This window comes from Pongo pygmaeus, chromosome 4, assembly GCF_028885625.2.
Source record: "Pongo pygmaeus isolate AG05252 chromosome 4, NHGRI_mPonPyg2-v2.0_pri, whole genome shotgun sequence".
Classification (NCBI taxonomy): Eukaryota; Metazoa; Chordata; class Mammalia; order Primates; family Hominidae; genus Pongo; species Pongo pygmaeus.
Genome location: NC_072377.2, coordinates 9,275,875 through 9,292,991, shown reverse-complemented (window position 1 = coordinate 9,292,991; position 17,117 = coordinate 9,275,875). Strand labels below are relative to the sequence as shown.

Sequence of the window (17,117 nt, the reverse complement as noted above, 5' to 3'; positions counted from 1 at the left end):
AATCAATGGCCTCCATGCATATCGCCTGCCTGTCCATGTACTTATTGGAGTATCTGTTACTTGTAGTTGTTACACCACCCACAAGGAAGAGTCACAATAGCTATTTACAATATGCCAGGTAGCTGGAAGTCTCCAAATCCATGTCATCTGCCATCCTTCTTACAACCTCTTAAGGGAGATTGCATTCTCCTCCTTCTACAGATGAGCACTATGGGGCTCAGAGGGACTTGTGCCCTGACACAGGCCATACCTGATGCTTACCTGAGCTAGGGCTTGAAAACAGATCCACTCCAGAGCTTGCACTCTTCCTCCTTTACAAGCTGCTGAACTTCCCTTTGTTTAGTTGGCACTTTAGGAAATACCGGTGTTACAAATGGCCTCCATCTCTCTCTCCCAATGCCCACATTTTCATGCATGAGCTGCCATGAAGAGGGGTATGTGGACTCTGGAAAAGGTTGAGAGACTTTCTTGATTATTATAGCCTTGCAAACCTGATGCAATAAACTGGGGCTGTTTAACCCAAAGTAGAAAAGCCTGTGTGGTAATTTAATGCAGACCTTTATGGGTACAAACGTGTGGTTAAGTGACATGAGTCAGTTCTTATGGTGCTCTGAAAACACTGTATTGCTCCATCCTGTACATCGAGCACAGAGAGCCTAAAAGCTGGGGAGCCACAGGTCCTCTCCAGTCATGTGAGGAAGCTTCTACACTTGCCAATATACTTGCCAAAGGTCTTTTACTACCTTTAGATTTTAATTTGCGCATTCCAAAAGAAAAGGGATGAATAAATCTTTCCTTCTCCTACTACCACATTATGGGGATACTTGCATGAACTGTATATACATGAGTCAAGGAAACCTCATAAAAAAGAAATCCACTACAAGAAGGGGTGCCTCACTGTAGTGAAGATATCATGCAGATGTGTACTAGAACTGCTAAAACAATTGGGAAATGGCTCAATGTTCATTGTCTAGAGATTCTAGCAGTTTCCTAGTGACAGTCTTGAATCCCTCTTGATGTCCTTGCCTGATGACTAATGTTACCTCCTTTCCTTCTTAAGAGCATCCCAGTTTGGAGCATAAATCATGTTGTCATCTTGTTTCTAAAATGCCCAGTTTAATGTGTTTCTATAAATTTGTCTCTATATTATTCTATTGAACTTTTTATTTATCCCAGTCAAGGGCCTCTGACATTTGTTCACTCACTGCCACATATGGGGAAGTCGGGTCCCTGTGTCTTGGTCTTCTTTTTGCCCCAGCCCAGATCAACTCAGGAGACAAAGCCAGAGCCATCATGCACGTTTCCTTATTCTGCCGTAGCTTATTGGGAAGAAGTGTGATAAAAACTGAATAATGTTGGAGCTCAATGTCTTCTTTCAGTAAAATCTTACATGGTTTTCTTTCAGTCTTTTAACATATTTTTTTAGGAGTTAAAATATTTACCAGATTTTTAAATTTAAATTAACGTTCCAATAAAAAAACTCGTAAGTATTCATTTGATCTTGCAGATAAAATGATTAATTCTTCAAAGAAGTGAACCTGTAAATTTAAAATAGCATCAGAAAAAAATGAACATGGCAAATAGAAATTTTGTGTTTTGACAATTTTCAGAAATATTCATGAAATGATGTATAACTAATAGGAATGTGTGATTTGGCAGAATTTTACAAGAGAGGGCTATGTACTTGGAATGGAATAAGAGCAGAGTAGACACTAAAGTCTGTCACTTTGACCTAGAACATTTAGACAAATATCCAGTTAATGAAACTCCTATAGGCCTAAAGATATGGAGAATTGTAGGTGTGAGTTTTGGACTTGTAGGGCGGTGTACAGAAGTGGTGCTTCTCATTTAGGGGAAGCCAGCCCAGGTCCCTGTGGTACAAGTGGTTCCTACTTGATTCAGCAAATTCATGAAAGTAGTGCATTTTCAATGGGTCACATTCCCTAGGAAGAAGGAAGGAATCAAATGGGCTAGAACTGTCTTTCCATTCCTACTGCAAGAGTCTTAGCAATAACTTTTTTCTGTCAAGGGGCTCAGTGAATGACACACCTGAGGATGCAAGGCCCTGACTGCTGTGAAAATAGTTACCAAGGATGTGCTTGGCTCCAACTTCCCACCCCATCCCACACCACACACCCAGGAAACGGAATGATAAGCTTTTCTTTAAAACTCTCTGGTGTCTCTCCAATGGCAGTTGAAATCCATACTCCTTGTTATGGGCTCCTGGCCTGCCTGGCTTTCCACCTCCTGTCCTGTTGATCTCTTTGATTCTGACTGTGGCTTCATTCCATTCGTTGCCAGCCTTATGGTCTTCTCCCAGGCTGCTCCTTCTGGTAGGGGTGTTCTCTTCCCCCATCCTTGTCTGGGTGGCCCCTTCTCAGCCTCACCTCTGCCCTTTCCCTATTCTCTCCTTTCTGATCCTCTGTTTCTCCCGGCTGCCCTGGCCCTCCGTACCCTTGTCCTCACTGTAAGCACTTGTTGATCTGTCTTGTTTGTCTCCTCACACTGCTCTTGAGGGCACGGGCTGTGTCTATCAGTTTATTAAGGAGCACCCAGTGCCCAGGACAGCCCCTTGGGGCAGTGAGGAAATGCCTAGAGCGGTACTCTGGCCGGCTCCAGGCTCGTCTGTAGCATGGTCCCTGCCACTGTGTTTGGTTTCAGGCTTGATGGAATAAGTGTAGATCTTAAATTGATATACAGAATGCATACTCAATGAGTTATCTTATTAATTACTGATGCTATTTACTCACATGTGTGTTTATATTAATTTTTGGAGTTATTTTTAATAAATAGAGGTCTGTATTTTGATGATTACCAGCAAAGCGCGTTTGATTCTTACGATGCTACTGTATGTTGGATGTTGTTGTTGTTATTCAAAAACAGGAAACAGAAAATATACTGGTAAATAATGTGACTAAGTTCACACAGCCAGTAGGTGGAAGTGTTGAGCCATATATACATATATCTCTATACTCACGTATATGATACACACATATACACAGACACAAATGTGCGCATCCATCTATTAAAATCTATCTATCATCTATCTATCTATCTATCTATCTATCTATCTATCTATCTATCTATCATCTGTCTTTTAGTAGAAACCTCAGGAAAGAACCTTAGCCTACCAAGAGCTTTTAACCTATGTTTAATTTAATTTAATTTTAAGTTATCAGCTTTTAATTTTAACGAATATCTAGATAAAAATAGATTTGCCCTGGAAGCTTCTACAGCAGTTTTATCTACATAAACTATGACAATGGAAACAACGTACCCAATACAGAGTGGGTCTAAAATCGGGGAATGCTTATGGAAGGCATTTTGTACTGACTGATACCAACAACTTAGGAACAGAAAACTGCTGGCTGTTTGTCACATCTGAATATTGTTTCCATTAACTCATCTTATTTTTGTGAAATAGCTTGCTATTTAAAAAGTCAGCATGGTAGACCAGGCGCAGTGGCTCACGCCTATAATCCCAGCACTTTGGGAGGCTGAAGTGGGCAGATCACCTGAGGTTGGGAGTTCAAGACCAGTCTAACCAACATGGAGAAACCCCATCTCTATTAAAAATACAAAATTAGCCGGGTGTGGTAGTGCACACCTGAAATCCCAGCTACTCGGAAGGCTGAGGCAGGAGAATCTCTTGAACCTGTGAGGCGGAGGTTGCAGTGAGCTGAGATTGCACCATTGCACTCCAGCCTGGGCAACAAGAGGGAAACTCTGTCTCAAAACACAAACAAACAAACAAACAAAACTCAGCATGGCTTATTTATGCTCCTAAAATTCTAATGACCTTTCAGCTTTATATATATATATATATACACTTGTGTGTATATATATATATATACTTGTGTGTATATATATATATACTTGTGTATACATATACTTGTGTATATATATATACTTGTGTATATATATATACTTGTGTATATATAATATACTTGTGTATATATATACTTGTGTGTGTATATATATACTTGTGTATATATATATATATACTTGTGTGTGTATATATATATTTATATATACACTTGATCATTCATTATCATTGTGTGAAGTTCTATTCAATAGAAATTATTCCAAGGGACATTGAGAGTAAACAAATGGTGGCTACTATTTTGCAGTCAAAAGCCACCTTGTGCGACACTTGCCAAAGTCAGGCTGGAAAATGCCTGTACACGATGCCAAAATAATAATAGCCACCATTTATTGGCATCCTACTATGTATCAGCCCGTTTAATTTTCACAGCTTTGCAAACTAGGTCTGATTGTCAGATGCAACAGCAGAAAATGTCAGATGTCAATGGTCCAGCCAGGGCAGAGTCACAGGCATCGTGTACAGGCATTTTCCAGCCTGACTTTGGCAAGTGTCTCGCAAAGCGACTTTTGACTGCAAAATAATTTATAATAGATTTTGATTCTAGTAAGATTTTTGTAGAGTTGGGGTTCCTTTGTGCGTTTAATATTCATTCCCATTGTATACAAATATTTTTATATCAAGAACCTATTAATGATCTGCTCAATGATCAGATCGAGCCATGTAAATATGGTGTACCCCCATATCGATGCTTTAGGCATTGGAATAGAAAGAATATAGAATGGGAGGCTTATTTTGGATGCTCAGTATTTGGTTTTGCATGGTCAAAATCTCAAAATTTTTGATGCTTTTCTTCGCGTCACTTGTAATTACATATATGATGAGTCACTTCTCGGTAGTCCTATCTGTATGGTCACTATTATGTAAGTAAACATGCAAAATAAAAGTTCTTATATCATGAAGAATAATTCTTATTAACATGATATTTTTGTACAACATGGTAATACATAACTCAGTATGTTTCACAAACATTAGAAAAAAGTTTCTCCATGCATATATTTACATAGCAGCTGACGTGCCTGTTTTACTGTGATTTAGTTAGCAGCACACCTCAGATCTCTCTTTCATGCATGCACTCCTATCCATTGTAGATGAGAAGAAAACGCCTGATTTTTCTTCTGACTTGTTCAATTCACTCAGGAGTGACAGATACCAGTTTGTGGTGAATTGCATTTTGAGAAAAGACAGAACTTAAATAATGGAGGGAAAACAAAATTCATCTTATCATCCTGCCTGGCAAGACTCTAACATCCCCTACTTCCAAATTTATATCAATAAATATAAGAGCTATTTGACTGTCTGTCTTACAATTATTCCCACTTTTTTATTGTCTTTGAAAAAGGAACAGGATGCTAGCCGAATTTCAAAAGGCTCTACTTTTCAAGAAACTGTGTTTCCCTAGTTAATGGCAGGTCACACAGTCAGGGGTCCACCCTCATCCTGAAGGATCAGTGTAGGGCCGCAGGATGTGTTTCCAAATGCAGTCTCACTCCCTGACCAACATGACCTGCACTGCGTGGTGAATTAGAGAACAGCACTCACTATACACTGAATACAAAATCTTCTCTTGTTTTTGCAAACCAAAAGGAAAACATGTATTTGAGCATTTCTATCTAAAATGCACGTTGTGATCTTATAACATTGGTTCAGGGTGGTTTGGAGATATGGTAGAGGCTCTCTGTGGAAAGAGGAAACTGTGGGTCAGTCTGCCTACTATTGCTCAGTCTTCTCCTTGTCTGCAAAAGTGGACGTGGTTTGCTGGAACAGACACAGGGTACGGAATGACCTCCTGAGAGTCATTTATTCGCTCTCTGAGGCTATGGTGGGCCCTCCTTGAAACACCCTCTGGAGTTGGGTCAAACACTTTCCAACAATGTTCTTGTTTAATAAGTCCTTAAGTTGTTTCTTCTTCCTCCCACTTTTTCTTCTTTCTGTGTCATTCCTGACTTCCGTGATAGCTGTGGTTTAAAGTTTATCTCATCATTTATTGTCTCACTGGTTGGTTCTGAAACCCGCTCAGACTGTTCCTCAGTGAACCTGCTTACCACTCTCCATGCAAAGATGACTGTCCAGCCAAGAGCTTACCATTGTTTTTCTAAAGCAGAAAATCAAATCCTGTTGAATATTGCTAGCATTTAATTGATTGTTTTCTTTTTGCAAGCACTATTTATTTTTTTCAGTGTAGTGTAATGCAGTGGTCCCTAAACTTTTTGGCACCAAGAACCAGTTTCATGGAAGATAATTTTCCATAAACTGGGGGTGGCAGGGAGGATAGAGGGGATGGTTTAGGGGTGAAACTGTTCTGCCTCAGATCATCAGGCATTAGATTCTCATAAGACGTGTACAACTTAGATCCCTCACATGCACAGTTCACAGTAGGGTTCCCCCTCCTATGAGAATTTAATGCTGCCACTGATCTGACAGGAGGCAGAGCTCAGGAGGTAACATTCGTTTGCCTGCTGCTCCCCTCCTGCTGTGTGGCCTGACTCCTAACAGGCCATGGACTGGTACTGGTCCATGTCCTGGGGGTTGGTGATCCCTGGTCTAATGGATTCAGGACTTTCCATCCCCCTCCCCCACTGCTAGTTATGTGAATTTGGACAAGTTATTAAATCTCTGGGCTTTAGTGTCCTCATCTGTGAAATGGGAAGAATAACACAGCACCTAGCTCTGTGATTCTTGTGAGTTCAATGGGGATATAAAGCACCAAGCACAGATCTTGGCACAAGACTTAGCATTCTACAGATATTAGCTGTTTTTATTATAAACTCATCCTTCAGCTGGAAACCATAAAAGATCTTTCTTCCTTTGTATCTTCTTGTTTTTCGGCTCAGGACTTTTGAGAAACTGGAGCTATTTACTAATGTGGTTTTCATGCCATTTGCCCCCAAGTTAATAGCAGAAGTGGGTAATAGTGAGTGTATTTGATAAGTTTTGGTGGACCTCCTGCATGTGTGCTGGTAACCTAAGTCCCAGGCTAGACACATTTGGAACCTTATGCCTTCTCTCTTTGTTTTCCCCATTTTAGGAAGTGTTGCTTGTTGCTGTTTTTGTTGTTGTTGTTTGTTTTTAGTACAATTCCCAAACTCTAGTTTTGTTTAGCCAGGGTGCAGGACTCATTCCAAAATAATTTGGCCTCTTGTTTAGAATTAGAAATGCCAATATTATTTTCTTTACACTTGGTTTTGAAATTGTTCCATATCTTTGCTTTTGGGGCCTGCTTCATCAAGTAATTCTTTTTTGAAGACTTACAGTGAACACAAACTTAACCACACCCCCGCCCAGCATTTTCTTTATTTTCCAAGAACACAAGTTACAGATATGTAATCTGTTGTTTTTGTGAGCATCTCTCCAGGATATTAAAGCATACTATCACAGTAAAGATATCTAACCTCCATCTTTTACAATGTTATGCAATTCAAGTTTTTTTTAAAATAGTCATTTAGAGTGAAAGCAATAGTGACTTAAGAATATGTTTGATGGTTTATAAATTAAAATCACCTCAGTATATTACTTGATATACTTCAATGACTTAATGTATTGTACTGAAGGGAAAAGTGTCATACATAAACCATTTAGAGTATTTGTTACATTTTTAAAATGTAAAGTTGGATTAAATTAAAACATTTTGTGAAAATATCGAATATACGTATTAATTGAACATTGGCAATAGTCTTCCTGGACAGAATAACAGAGTAGTCAATCCCAACCCTTTGTCAATGTCTGAAGTCGACTTCTGCATTTCAGACCTCGGGTGATTCCATTTATGTGTCTTACTCTTAACATTAATGGCTTATCTTGCAGCCACACATATTTTTAGTTGTCCTGCCAGTAACATGTTATTATTGCAGTGCAATTGTATCTGGAAAAGTACAAGGCCAATTGAATTGCCCCAACAAACTAATTGTCCCTGAAAATGTGTCTTTGTGAATATACTTGTTGTCTGTATCTTTCCATTAATTTTGGACGCCAAAAGTTACTGCTATAATTATCTTAATTTGCACCATAAAATTAAGATACTTGCTGATTGAATGAATAGCATTTAGAAATAGTGAAGAATAAAACCTTGTGATTAGAGTTTTAAAAGCAAATATTAGGGAGTATGTGTATCTCAAAATGTACTATCTCTATTATCACTGGTTTCAAACCGGAAGTTAGGAAGCTAAAACTTCAAATGCTATATGTAAAATTCAGTTGATAATGTATATTTCCTAAATTCCCAATGAGCTTGGTGATTAAGTAAAGGCTTTGCCATAATTTTGTCATTTCTTTATTTCCCCATTTTAAAGCTAATTATGAGACCAGAAAACTACAAAGCAATGTCTCCATCCCAATACTCTTCCCTCCTCTAAATGGATTACCCAGCAAACCAGAAATAAGAAAATCAGAGTTGTTTTTCACCGTTCCATGGTCACCATAGCAACAGAAATTGCTACAGCTAATTCCAGACACACCTTATAGTTTTAGTCTTTATTTTCATTCCCAGCAATGAAAACATTTTTAAAGTCCTTAGTAAAAGCACATACATTATGTCAAAGTCACAGGAATGTATATAAGTTAAGTCAAATAATTTTGTTGTCTTGCACACAAATAGGATTGTAGACTGCTATATTCTGAATCACATTTCATCTTTTTAATCATATTTTCTCCCTCTCTGAAGGTTCTGTAAGAATTTGCAAATAAAATAATACATATTGCTCTAAAATGTACTGCAAATATTTGCTGCCAATTTTTGTTATTAACGTCACATTAACTTGAGCCCTAATTTAGCTCGGGATACTTGAGTGTGCAATCATACCAGTGACTTCCCATTATTTAGAATCTGTGTATGACACTGAGTTTCCCAACAGTGTAGATCATTAGGCTGCTCACAGGGTCTCCCAATTGTCCTATAGGAACCAAGTGTTATCTAAACAAAACCATGTCTCTTTGGATGAAATACTGAGCAGGCAAGACCAAAAGGGAATGACATGAATGTTGAGATTTTTTTTCCCTCTTTTCTATTGTTTCCAGAGCCAAACTTTGTGTCATCTTATGACATCGGAAATTTTACCTACTTCTTTTTCCGAGAAAATGCAGTAGAGCATGACTGTGGGAAAACAGTGTTCTCCAGAGCTGCCCGGGTGTGCAAGAATGATATTGGTGGGCGCTTCCTGCTGGAAGACACCTGGACCACATTCATGAAGGCTCGCCTGAACTGTTCCCGTCCTGGGGAAGTCCCCTTTTACTACAACGAATTGCAGAGTACTTTCTTCCTGCCTGAGCTGGATTTGATCTATGGCATCTTTACCACCAATGTGTATGTAACTTGAAATAATTTTTCTCCCCTCTCTCTTACTCATTCTGAATAAGTCTTCTGTTCATTGATCTCTGAGGTTTTAAATTTGCTTTAAAGAAAATCTTTCTTAATGTACTGGGCTAACAGACAAAAAAAGAGGACTTTTCAGTGAACTGCATGTTAGATAAAGATATGTGATTTGTGAGACTGGTATTAGGAAAAATACGCCAAATCAAGAAAGTTTTTGTCCATCTTTAGGATATAGTGACATTAAATTATTCTATTATAAATTGCTCCTTCCTGATTTGCCATTGTGTTCTGGGCGCTTTTTGAAATACTGGTATATATTATACGTATATTTTTTCTATATGCAAGTCGTGCATTCGTGTATAATGAAAATAGTGTTGTCTGGAGAATCTGAAATCTTTGAGATAACATGGCTCTTGCTTAAATCTTGCTCATATTTGAAATGCACATTTTCCATAGCTTCATTTTACACTATTATTCTAGAAGATGGCTAACTTGAGCACACATTTTGTAAATGTCAATTATACTTTTGAAATATTTTTGTAAAAGTTATAGTATTTTTTGTCTGGGGGTGGGACAGGGAGATACTCCTAACTTTAGAATGAACAATATTTGGGCTGTCTGAAGCCTATGAAGTTTTCTGATCTCTTTCACTCTTAGTCTAGTGGAGTATCACATGTCCCCAGAGTTATTTCCCATCCTTAGCTGGTATGCTGTGTAAGACTCAACAGGAGCACGTGCCAAACCCAGGAATCAAGGCTCACATTGAGACTCTGAGCAACACTTTGCTACACATTGGCTGTGCTGCTGCTGCTGATCCTACACTATGGGTTCTGATTTGGATCACCTTTGAAATCTCTCATCTTGTGACTTAAGACTTTAAGCAAAAGCTGAATATTTGTATCCAAAGTAAAGGATCCAAATCTGGATGGGTTGGAAGTGCTGATAAATGAGGTAGGATGACTGACAGTCCTGAATTGCCTGAGATTATCCCAGTTTTAGCATTGATGACAGCCCTGTAACTAAGGAAACCTCTTTTTCCTGGGTGAACCGGGACAACTGGTCACCCTATGATGTCCTTTCTGCTTCCTAAGTATTTTAATTTACTTTTTCATCTCTTGGGCATCAGATGCCTGCCCATGAGTGGTATTTCTAAAAAGTCACTTTACCTGCAGCTTATTTCCTCATTAACCTTCTCTTTCTGGTCTCCCCACTGCTTAACTTGTGTTAATATTTGCTTAATAATAACTTTTACCCTCCATGAAGAGTCTTCTTTCTGACATGAGGTTAGAAAAATAAGGCTAGTATAGATGGCTCCACACATACCCTTGCTCCACCATGGCCACTTTATTTTCATAAATCTGGTCTTTAACCCAGAGGTTATTTCTTCTCTTTGATAAGTTTCTTTAAAAAATCAATTTACAGTTTCTGAAGTTGAGTTTCTTTCCAAAACCTTGTTTAAAAACTAGTGTAGGTCGCACAAGATAAATGTGCATTTGCTCAGCTGACGTCAGTTTTATGCACAAGGAGAGTCTGGTTTACTTAGCTCTTCATTCCCCTGGCTCTGGGCAAAACAAAACAAAACACCAATTTCCGAAGTTATAAAAGTACCATGCCTGAAACATTCCAAGATGGTGTATGGTCAATTTAGATAGTTGCAAAAATAAGTTTCAGACTACTCTAGACTGTTTAGTGTTGCAAATTCCCATCATGTCAGAAGTCACCCAGTGTACGGAATCTATACTTTTAGAGATAGAAGTGCTACATCTCCCCTTTCTCCTTGGAATACTAATTTGTGTTAGGTCTTGAGAATGCATTTCTAATATGCCCATCTCAAATTTCACAATATTTTCCACCTCCTTTTTGTGTCTCAGACAAGGTTTTCTTCAAACGGAAAGAAAAGGAGGATCAGAGGTCTTATGAATTAGAAAGCTGTCCAATACTGGGCTGAGCTTCAGGGCTCAGAATATTGCTTTGCCTCTGTACATTCGTCAAGGTTTCTCAGCACTAGGGGAATGGGGAAAAGATAACCGTTCTGACTCCTTCTGTCCCTAGCACGACTGTGTAGTTTTCTCAATCACTTGAGCATGGGTTGGCCTGCAGGAAATGGTGTGCTACTACAATGGAGTCTCTAAAGATTTGGCTTTATTTCTAGGCTACTACAATGAAGTCTCTAAAGATCTGGCTTTATTTCTAGGTATCTAAAAATGGTGGCTCACCATTATAGTTGTTTATAGTGTAGATAGTAAACTGTAGAGATTGTAGTAAAGTGTTACTATGTATAGATATGGATATACAGATAGTAAAGTTGCGATGGGGGGTAGGATTTTTTATTACTCTTCTAAATTATTTTGATTGCTGATAGAAGCCAGATTGGAACAGGTGGCTGCAGGTCTGTTGTCCAAGTGAGTTGTTCATACTGATTCCAGCTTTAAGTCTACGCATTCTCAAGGTCATGATCTATATCTGGGCTGCCCTAGCCTGCCCACAGGTCTGGAGACCCTGGAGAAGCGAGTGAATATGTACTTCCTGTAGACAGTCCTATCCTAGGAAGAGGGGGCATGGCAGAGGGAGGAGCACAGTGGAGTGACACAGGCCCATCCTTTGCCCCCAGAGCATAGCAAGTGAACGGGTAGAGGGGCAGGCATGGGCTATACTATACCAATTGTGCTCACCAGGGGATGGCACAGGGGATGGGAGGAAGTGTTCCCACAACACTATTAAAGGATGCTCAGACTGGTACCTACTGGGACATCCAGGGGAGTCTCTGGGTGACACCAGAGCCCAGGTCAGCCCATTCAGTCTTAGTGGTTGTAGTGAACAGAGAAACATGCCAGCAGGAAGAAGATTAGATTCTTCCTTTACCTGGAAGCCGCCTGGAAACCTGGGGCCCCATGCAAAGCAGGTACAAATCCTGCTTTATTTCTCTGCAGCCTGTGACTTGGGCTAAGTAACCTCTCTGTGCTACTGTTTTCTTATCTGTAAGTCAGGGTCTTCTCAGGATCTATAGGTTCTCAGAGAGAAATTAGATGATCCATATCAAGTGCTTAGCAGGGGGCTCAGGGAAATATTGTTATTATTTGTAATATCCCCCATTTGCCTGCCTCTGCACCTGGCCCAAGGCATGCCTGGATGGGATATCCTGTGTCTAGCTATTCTTACTCCAGCATACTTATTTTCTTGTCCTTATTAAAGTCCATTCACATGTTCAAAGGTCAGTTTCTTCCCCGTACTTGTATTTTAACTTCTCCCATTCTCTCTAAGGATAATGAAGAGTCAAAAGAGCAAAGTGAACAAACCCATAGCTGGTGTTCGCCCCTTTATTTTCCAGTGCTGGGCCCTGTATGCATCATGCTAAGCCTTGTCCTTGGTGCTGGACTTCTGGAGAAAATGCAGAAGGCCCACAATACCCTCCAGGTCCTACTTTTCCATAAGGATGTGTTTACTGTCTGCTCTCCTGAAGTAGAATCCTGTCTACTTCACCCAGAGATATTGCAAAGGATTGGAAATCCTGGCATTTGGAGCCATACTGGGGAAAATCCTGGCATTTGGAGCCAGCCTTGGGTTCAAGTCCAGCTTCTCCATTTAGTAGCTGGCTGACATTGGGGAAGGGTCTTGTCCTCGCTGTGCCTGGTTTTCCTTACCTGTGAATTTCCTTCACCTTATGAGGATTAAATGAATGGGAAATAGTAAAGTCCTTTGAATAGAGCCTAGTTACTATTCAGTATTTATCAAATCAAAGAAATATAAGGTAGGTATTTCAGTTTTGGAGTTTGTTTGACCTTTCCTTTGATGCAGGAAAAAAAATTGATGAGAAGTGCTTGTGGTATTGTCTCAGAGCAAGAGAAAATATATGTAAGCTTTCTCCTTTTATCTCCACTTCCCCTTTGAGAACCCAGACTGAGCTCAAAATGTGAATTTACTTAACCGAATAATGTTGCTGTTTCCATACTTAGTGAGAGGGCACTGACCTTCTGAGGGCTCCCATTTTTGACTTTCTCTCAGAGCCTGAATTCTAAATTATGGCTTCTGGATTTCATATGTCAGTGCTATGTCAAATTTTTCTCTTTGACCCTTTGAATTTAAAATCTATTTTAAATTAAAAGAAAATATGAAGAGTCAGTCACTTTTTATAAAATACTTTGAGTTGATTTTTTTAAAGGATGACAAATAAAACAAATATCTGGGTTAAAACACACACACACACACACACACACACACACACACACACAAACAGCTTTCCCTGCTGCTGGGTAAAGTGACCAGATAAACAGGTCAGGAAGGGAACTGCATGAGGCTGATGGGAGACACCATCCATTGGAGAAGGAAGTCTTTTTATTCCAGAATTTGAAAGGTGAAGCAGATAGCTAGCTCTTCAAAATCCCTCTTGCCCCTGTTGCAGCTGAGTGAATTAATCCTGGCTGACAGGATTACAAGGTGTTAGATGCTAACTAGCCTGGTTTCTATACCAAGATGTTTGTTCCTCCACAGGGGAGCCCCATTCACGCTCTGACTTCATCCTTTTGGGATCTTTAAGAGATTGTGGTCTTGAGACCTCTGGAAGCTGTTGTAGGTCACAGCTGCTGCCCACTCCATAGGGGGAGGTCAGCAGGTGCTGCCGAGCTCTCTGACTGCCTTCTCCTGTCTCTCCCTCTGCTCCCAGGAACAGCATTGCGGCCTCAGCTGTGTGCGTCTTCAACCTGAGCGCCATCGCGCAGGCCTTCTCCGGGCCCTTCAAGTACCAAGAGAACTCGCGCTCGGCCTGGCTACCGTATCCCAACCCAAACCCCCACTTCCAGGTAAATTTTGGGGGACAAAGGGGCACTGTTGGCATCCCCCATGAAGAATGCAGAAGCCTTGTGTAGACAGGCAAGGGTAATTTAAACTGCGGGTGCATGCACCATGCAGCTGTCTCCCTGACCCCTCATGGACAGCCCCACACTCTGCTGGCTAATGTCAATAGACCAAGGCCTTTTGTGAACGGTGGCGCCTGGACCCAGAAAGGGCCTTTTGTCAGCTGTGATGCCTGAGACTGGGCGGAAAAAGGCCAGCATTCTGCAGCAGGTTAGGAATCCAGGCTTCAATTAGTACTAATGATGCTGGGCTCTGTGTCCTCAGAATCTCTGATCCCTAATGAATGACATTCTAATGAATGGGGTCCAGGGCACAGAGCAGTGGAGACACACAAACAGGATTAGAGTGCTAATTGGCAAATGTGGTGGGATTCCCTGTTGGGAAGGACAGAATGTAATGCGGGCAGCTGAGGAAAGAAGAGGAGGTGGAGGCCCTTCATCTGTTATCACAAAACTGCAGGAGGTTCAAGCTTCCAGGGCTTTGTGAGTCATCCATCTCCCAGTGTTCAGAAGAAGCTGGGACCCAAAGAGATGAAGCAATTTACTCATGTTTGGTGAGTTGGCAGGTGTATTAGTCAGTTTGGACTGCTGTAACAAAACACCACTGACTGGGTAGCTTAAAAAAGAGACATTTATTTTCTTACAGTTTTAGAAGCTAGACCTTCAAGACAGAAGTGTGAGCAGGGTCATTTTCAGGTGAGGGCTCTCTCTTCCTGGCTTGCAGGTGGACATCTTGCTGCGTTTTCACATGGTGGAGAGAGAGACACCTTTGGGGTATCTCTTCCTGTTTTGTAAGGGCACCAGCTCCACTGGACCAGGGCCCCACCCTTATGACCTCACTTACCCTCATTTACTACCATTAAGACCCCATCTCCATATACAGCCACACTGGAGGGTAGGAATTTGGGTGGCTTACAGACATTGGGTCCATAGCAGCAGGCTTCCTTGGAGGGCCTTCTGACAGCTTTCTTAAGATCATCATCATCATTTTCACAGCTGTCATTTTTAGCACCAGCAAGTCCCAGACCCTGTGCTAGATGCTTCAGATAGATCAGCTTGCACACTGGTGGCAGTGCTATGGTGGGTAATGCCTTCTCCATGTGCAGGGAAGGACAGTGGGCCTGGGGCAGATCACCTGGCCAGGGCCACACAGCTAAGTAGCCAAGTGAGGATCCCAACCTCGGTCCTCAGATGCAGAATCCTAGCCTATTCCAACTAAATGGCCATTAGTTACTATTACTAATCGGTGGTAGAAGTGGGTCCTGTATCTGGGACTCCCAAAACTGGGAGTATGGAAAGGTTCAATGATTTTACACTTTACTTTGATTTTTGCAAGGACCATTCAATTATGATTGTTTTGAAAGAGTTTTGTGTTTGTTGTTGTCTTTAAGCTTTTGAAGGAGCATGGGAATAAAAATAAGATGGCTGGCTTACATGTCGTCTTTCTGCGTGCTGCTTTCCTTGAGCAAATTATGTGCATTTTTATCACACATCTATCTATTATGCATCTTTATTGCATATTTCCATCAACAAAGGGGGAGAGGGATAAAAATGCATGCAAATAGTTTAGGAGTAAATTTTGATAACATTGAATAATGTGCATTGTTTACTGTATAAAATATTTGATAAATATAACTCTTAAGGGCTGGACCCAGAGGCTCATGCCTATAATCACAGTGCTTTGTGAGGCCAAGGCAGGAGGATCTCCGGAGGCCGGGATTTCGAGACAAGCCTGGGTGACAGAGTGAGACCCTGTCTCTACAAAAATAATAATAAAAAAAATTAACCAGGCATGGTGTCACGCACCTATAGTCCTAGCTATTTGGGAGTCTGAGATGGAGGATTGCTTGAGCCCAGGAGTTCAATTAGTGAGCTCTAATCCATCCATTGCACTCCAGTCTGGGTGACAGAGCAAGACCCTGTCTCTAAAAATACAAAAAAGAATCATTTATTTGGTGCCTTCTACATATCAAATGTTGTGTAAATGCATATTTTGTCTCATTTTCTCCTCTTACATACAGGAAATACTCCTTTTAAGAAAGTCCTTTGTATAATAAAATCCTGAAGGTTCAATAATTAATAATGCTTACTGTATTTTCAATACATTGATGTTTTTATTGCAAAAGTCTTCACTGTGAACAGCGTGGCTTAGTAAACTTCGTAGTCCCTTCGTAGTCCCTTCGTAGTCCCTTCGTAGTCCCTTCGTAGTCCCTTCGTAGCCACCTCCAGGCGGTGGATAACTCGTAGCCCGTTCATCTGGATACCTTTGCAGCACACAGCAAATCTCATTTCCTAAGGCCAGGAGCATCTGGTTTTATAATGCCAGTGTCACACTGAAGGGCTTACTCTCATTATGGGATGGAAGCCAGTCCATGTAGCATAATGAATGAAGCATGCAGAAATTGGCATGCGTTTTAGGCAGGAAGCTTGCATTGCTGAGCTTCTCTTCTCTGAGTATTATTTAAGACTCCAGTGGAGCTCAAGTTATAGATTATGGTGATTCTTTGTATAACTCCTAGTACAAGTACACAACAAGTGTTTTCTTTATGTTTACTCTATTCGATAACCACACTGGCAAAGTATCCTCACTGACATTCATGAAACCATCCAGACTGGCATAGAGTGGGAATTCAATTTTAACTAAGGATCCCTCCCCAGACATGTATAAGAGGCCTTATGTTTGCAATAACCAACAATGGAAAGTGGTTAGATTTTTAAAATTCTTGTTTTTCCTACTGACATTTAGGAATTTGTGCAGTACTTACATACTAGAAGTAGCTAATTAATCAAAGAAGCAGAAAGCAGAATTGGATTCAGGAAGAAGAATGGGTTAGGAGAGATGGTGCATGATATTTCAACATTTAATATAGAAATCTCAAAACAGTAACAAACAACAAAAAGTATCATTTTTCTCAGACAAAATATATAAACCACTCTAGGCGGTGCTTCAGAGCCCTGCCCTGTTAGAGGCTGCAGTCCTCAAAGTCATCCAGACCCTGACCCTCAGACACGCGGCAATCACTGATGTAAAACGTCACCGAGGCCCAGTGGCACAGCTGAGCTGTGACAGACTCCA

General features: G+C 40.6%; 1 protein-coding gene and 1 long non-coding RNA gene across 6 annotated transcripts in view; one reads left to right on the top strand and one right to left on the bottom strand.

The window, feature by feature from the left end:
- SEMA5A (semaphorin 5A) overlaps positions 1 to 17,117 on the top strand; it is a 516,751-nt gene that overhangs the window by 343,604 nt on the left and 156,030 nt on the right. For all 5 annotated transcript variants that reach the window (XM_054488673.2, XM_063664657.1, XM_063664656.1 and 2 more), the window contains 2 exons: positions 8,897 to 9,182; positions 13,852 to 13,987. In XM_054488673.2, the coding sequence (XP_054344648.1) occupies positions 8,897 to 9,182; positions 13,852 to 13,987 (422 nt within the window). The remainder of the gene's footprint in view (positions 1 to 8,896; positions 9,183 to 13,851; positions 13,988 to 17,117) is intronic.
- LOC129036944 (uncharacterized) overlaps positions 1 to 17,117 on the bottom strand; it is a 47,906-nt gene that overhangs the window by 20,231 nt on the left and 10,558 nt on the right. The window contains exon 3 of the long non-coding RNA XR_008502693.2: positions 262 to 445. This is a non-coding gene — a long non-coding RNA (uncharacterized LOC129036944). The remainder of the gene's footprint in view (positions 1 to 261; positions 446 to 17,117) is intronic.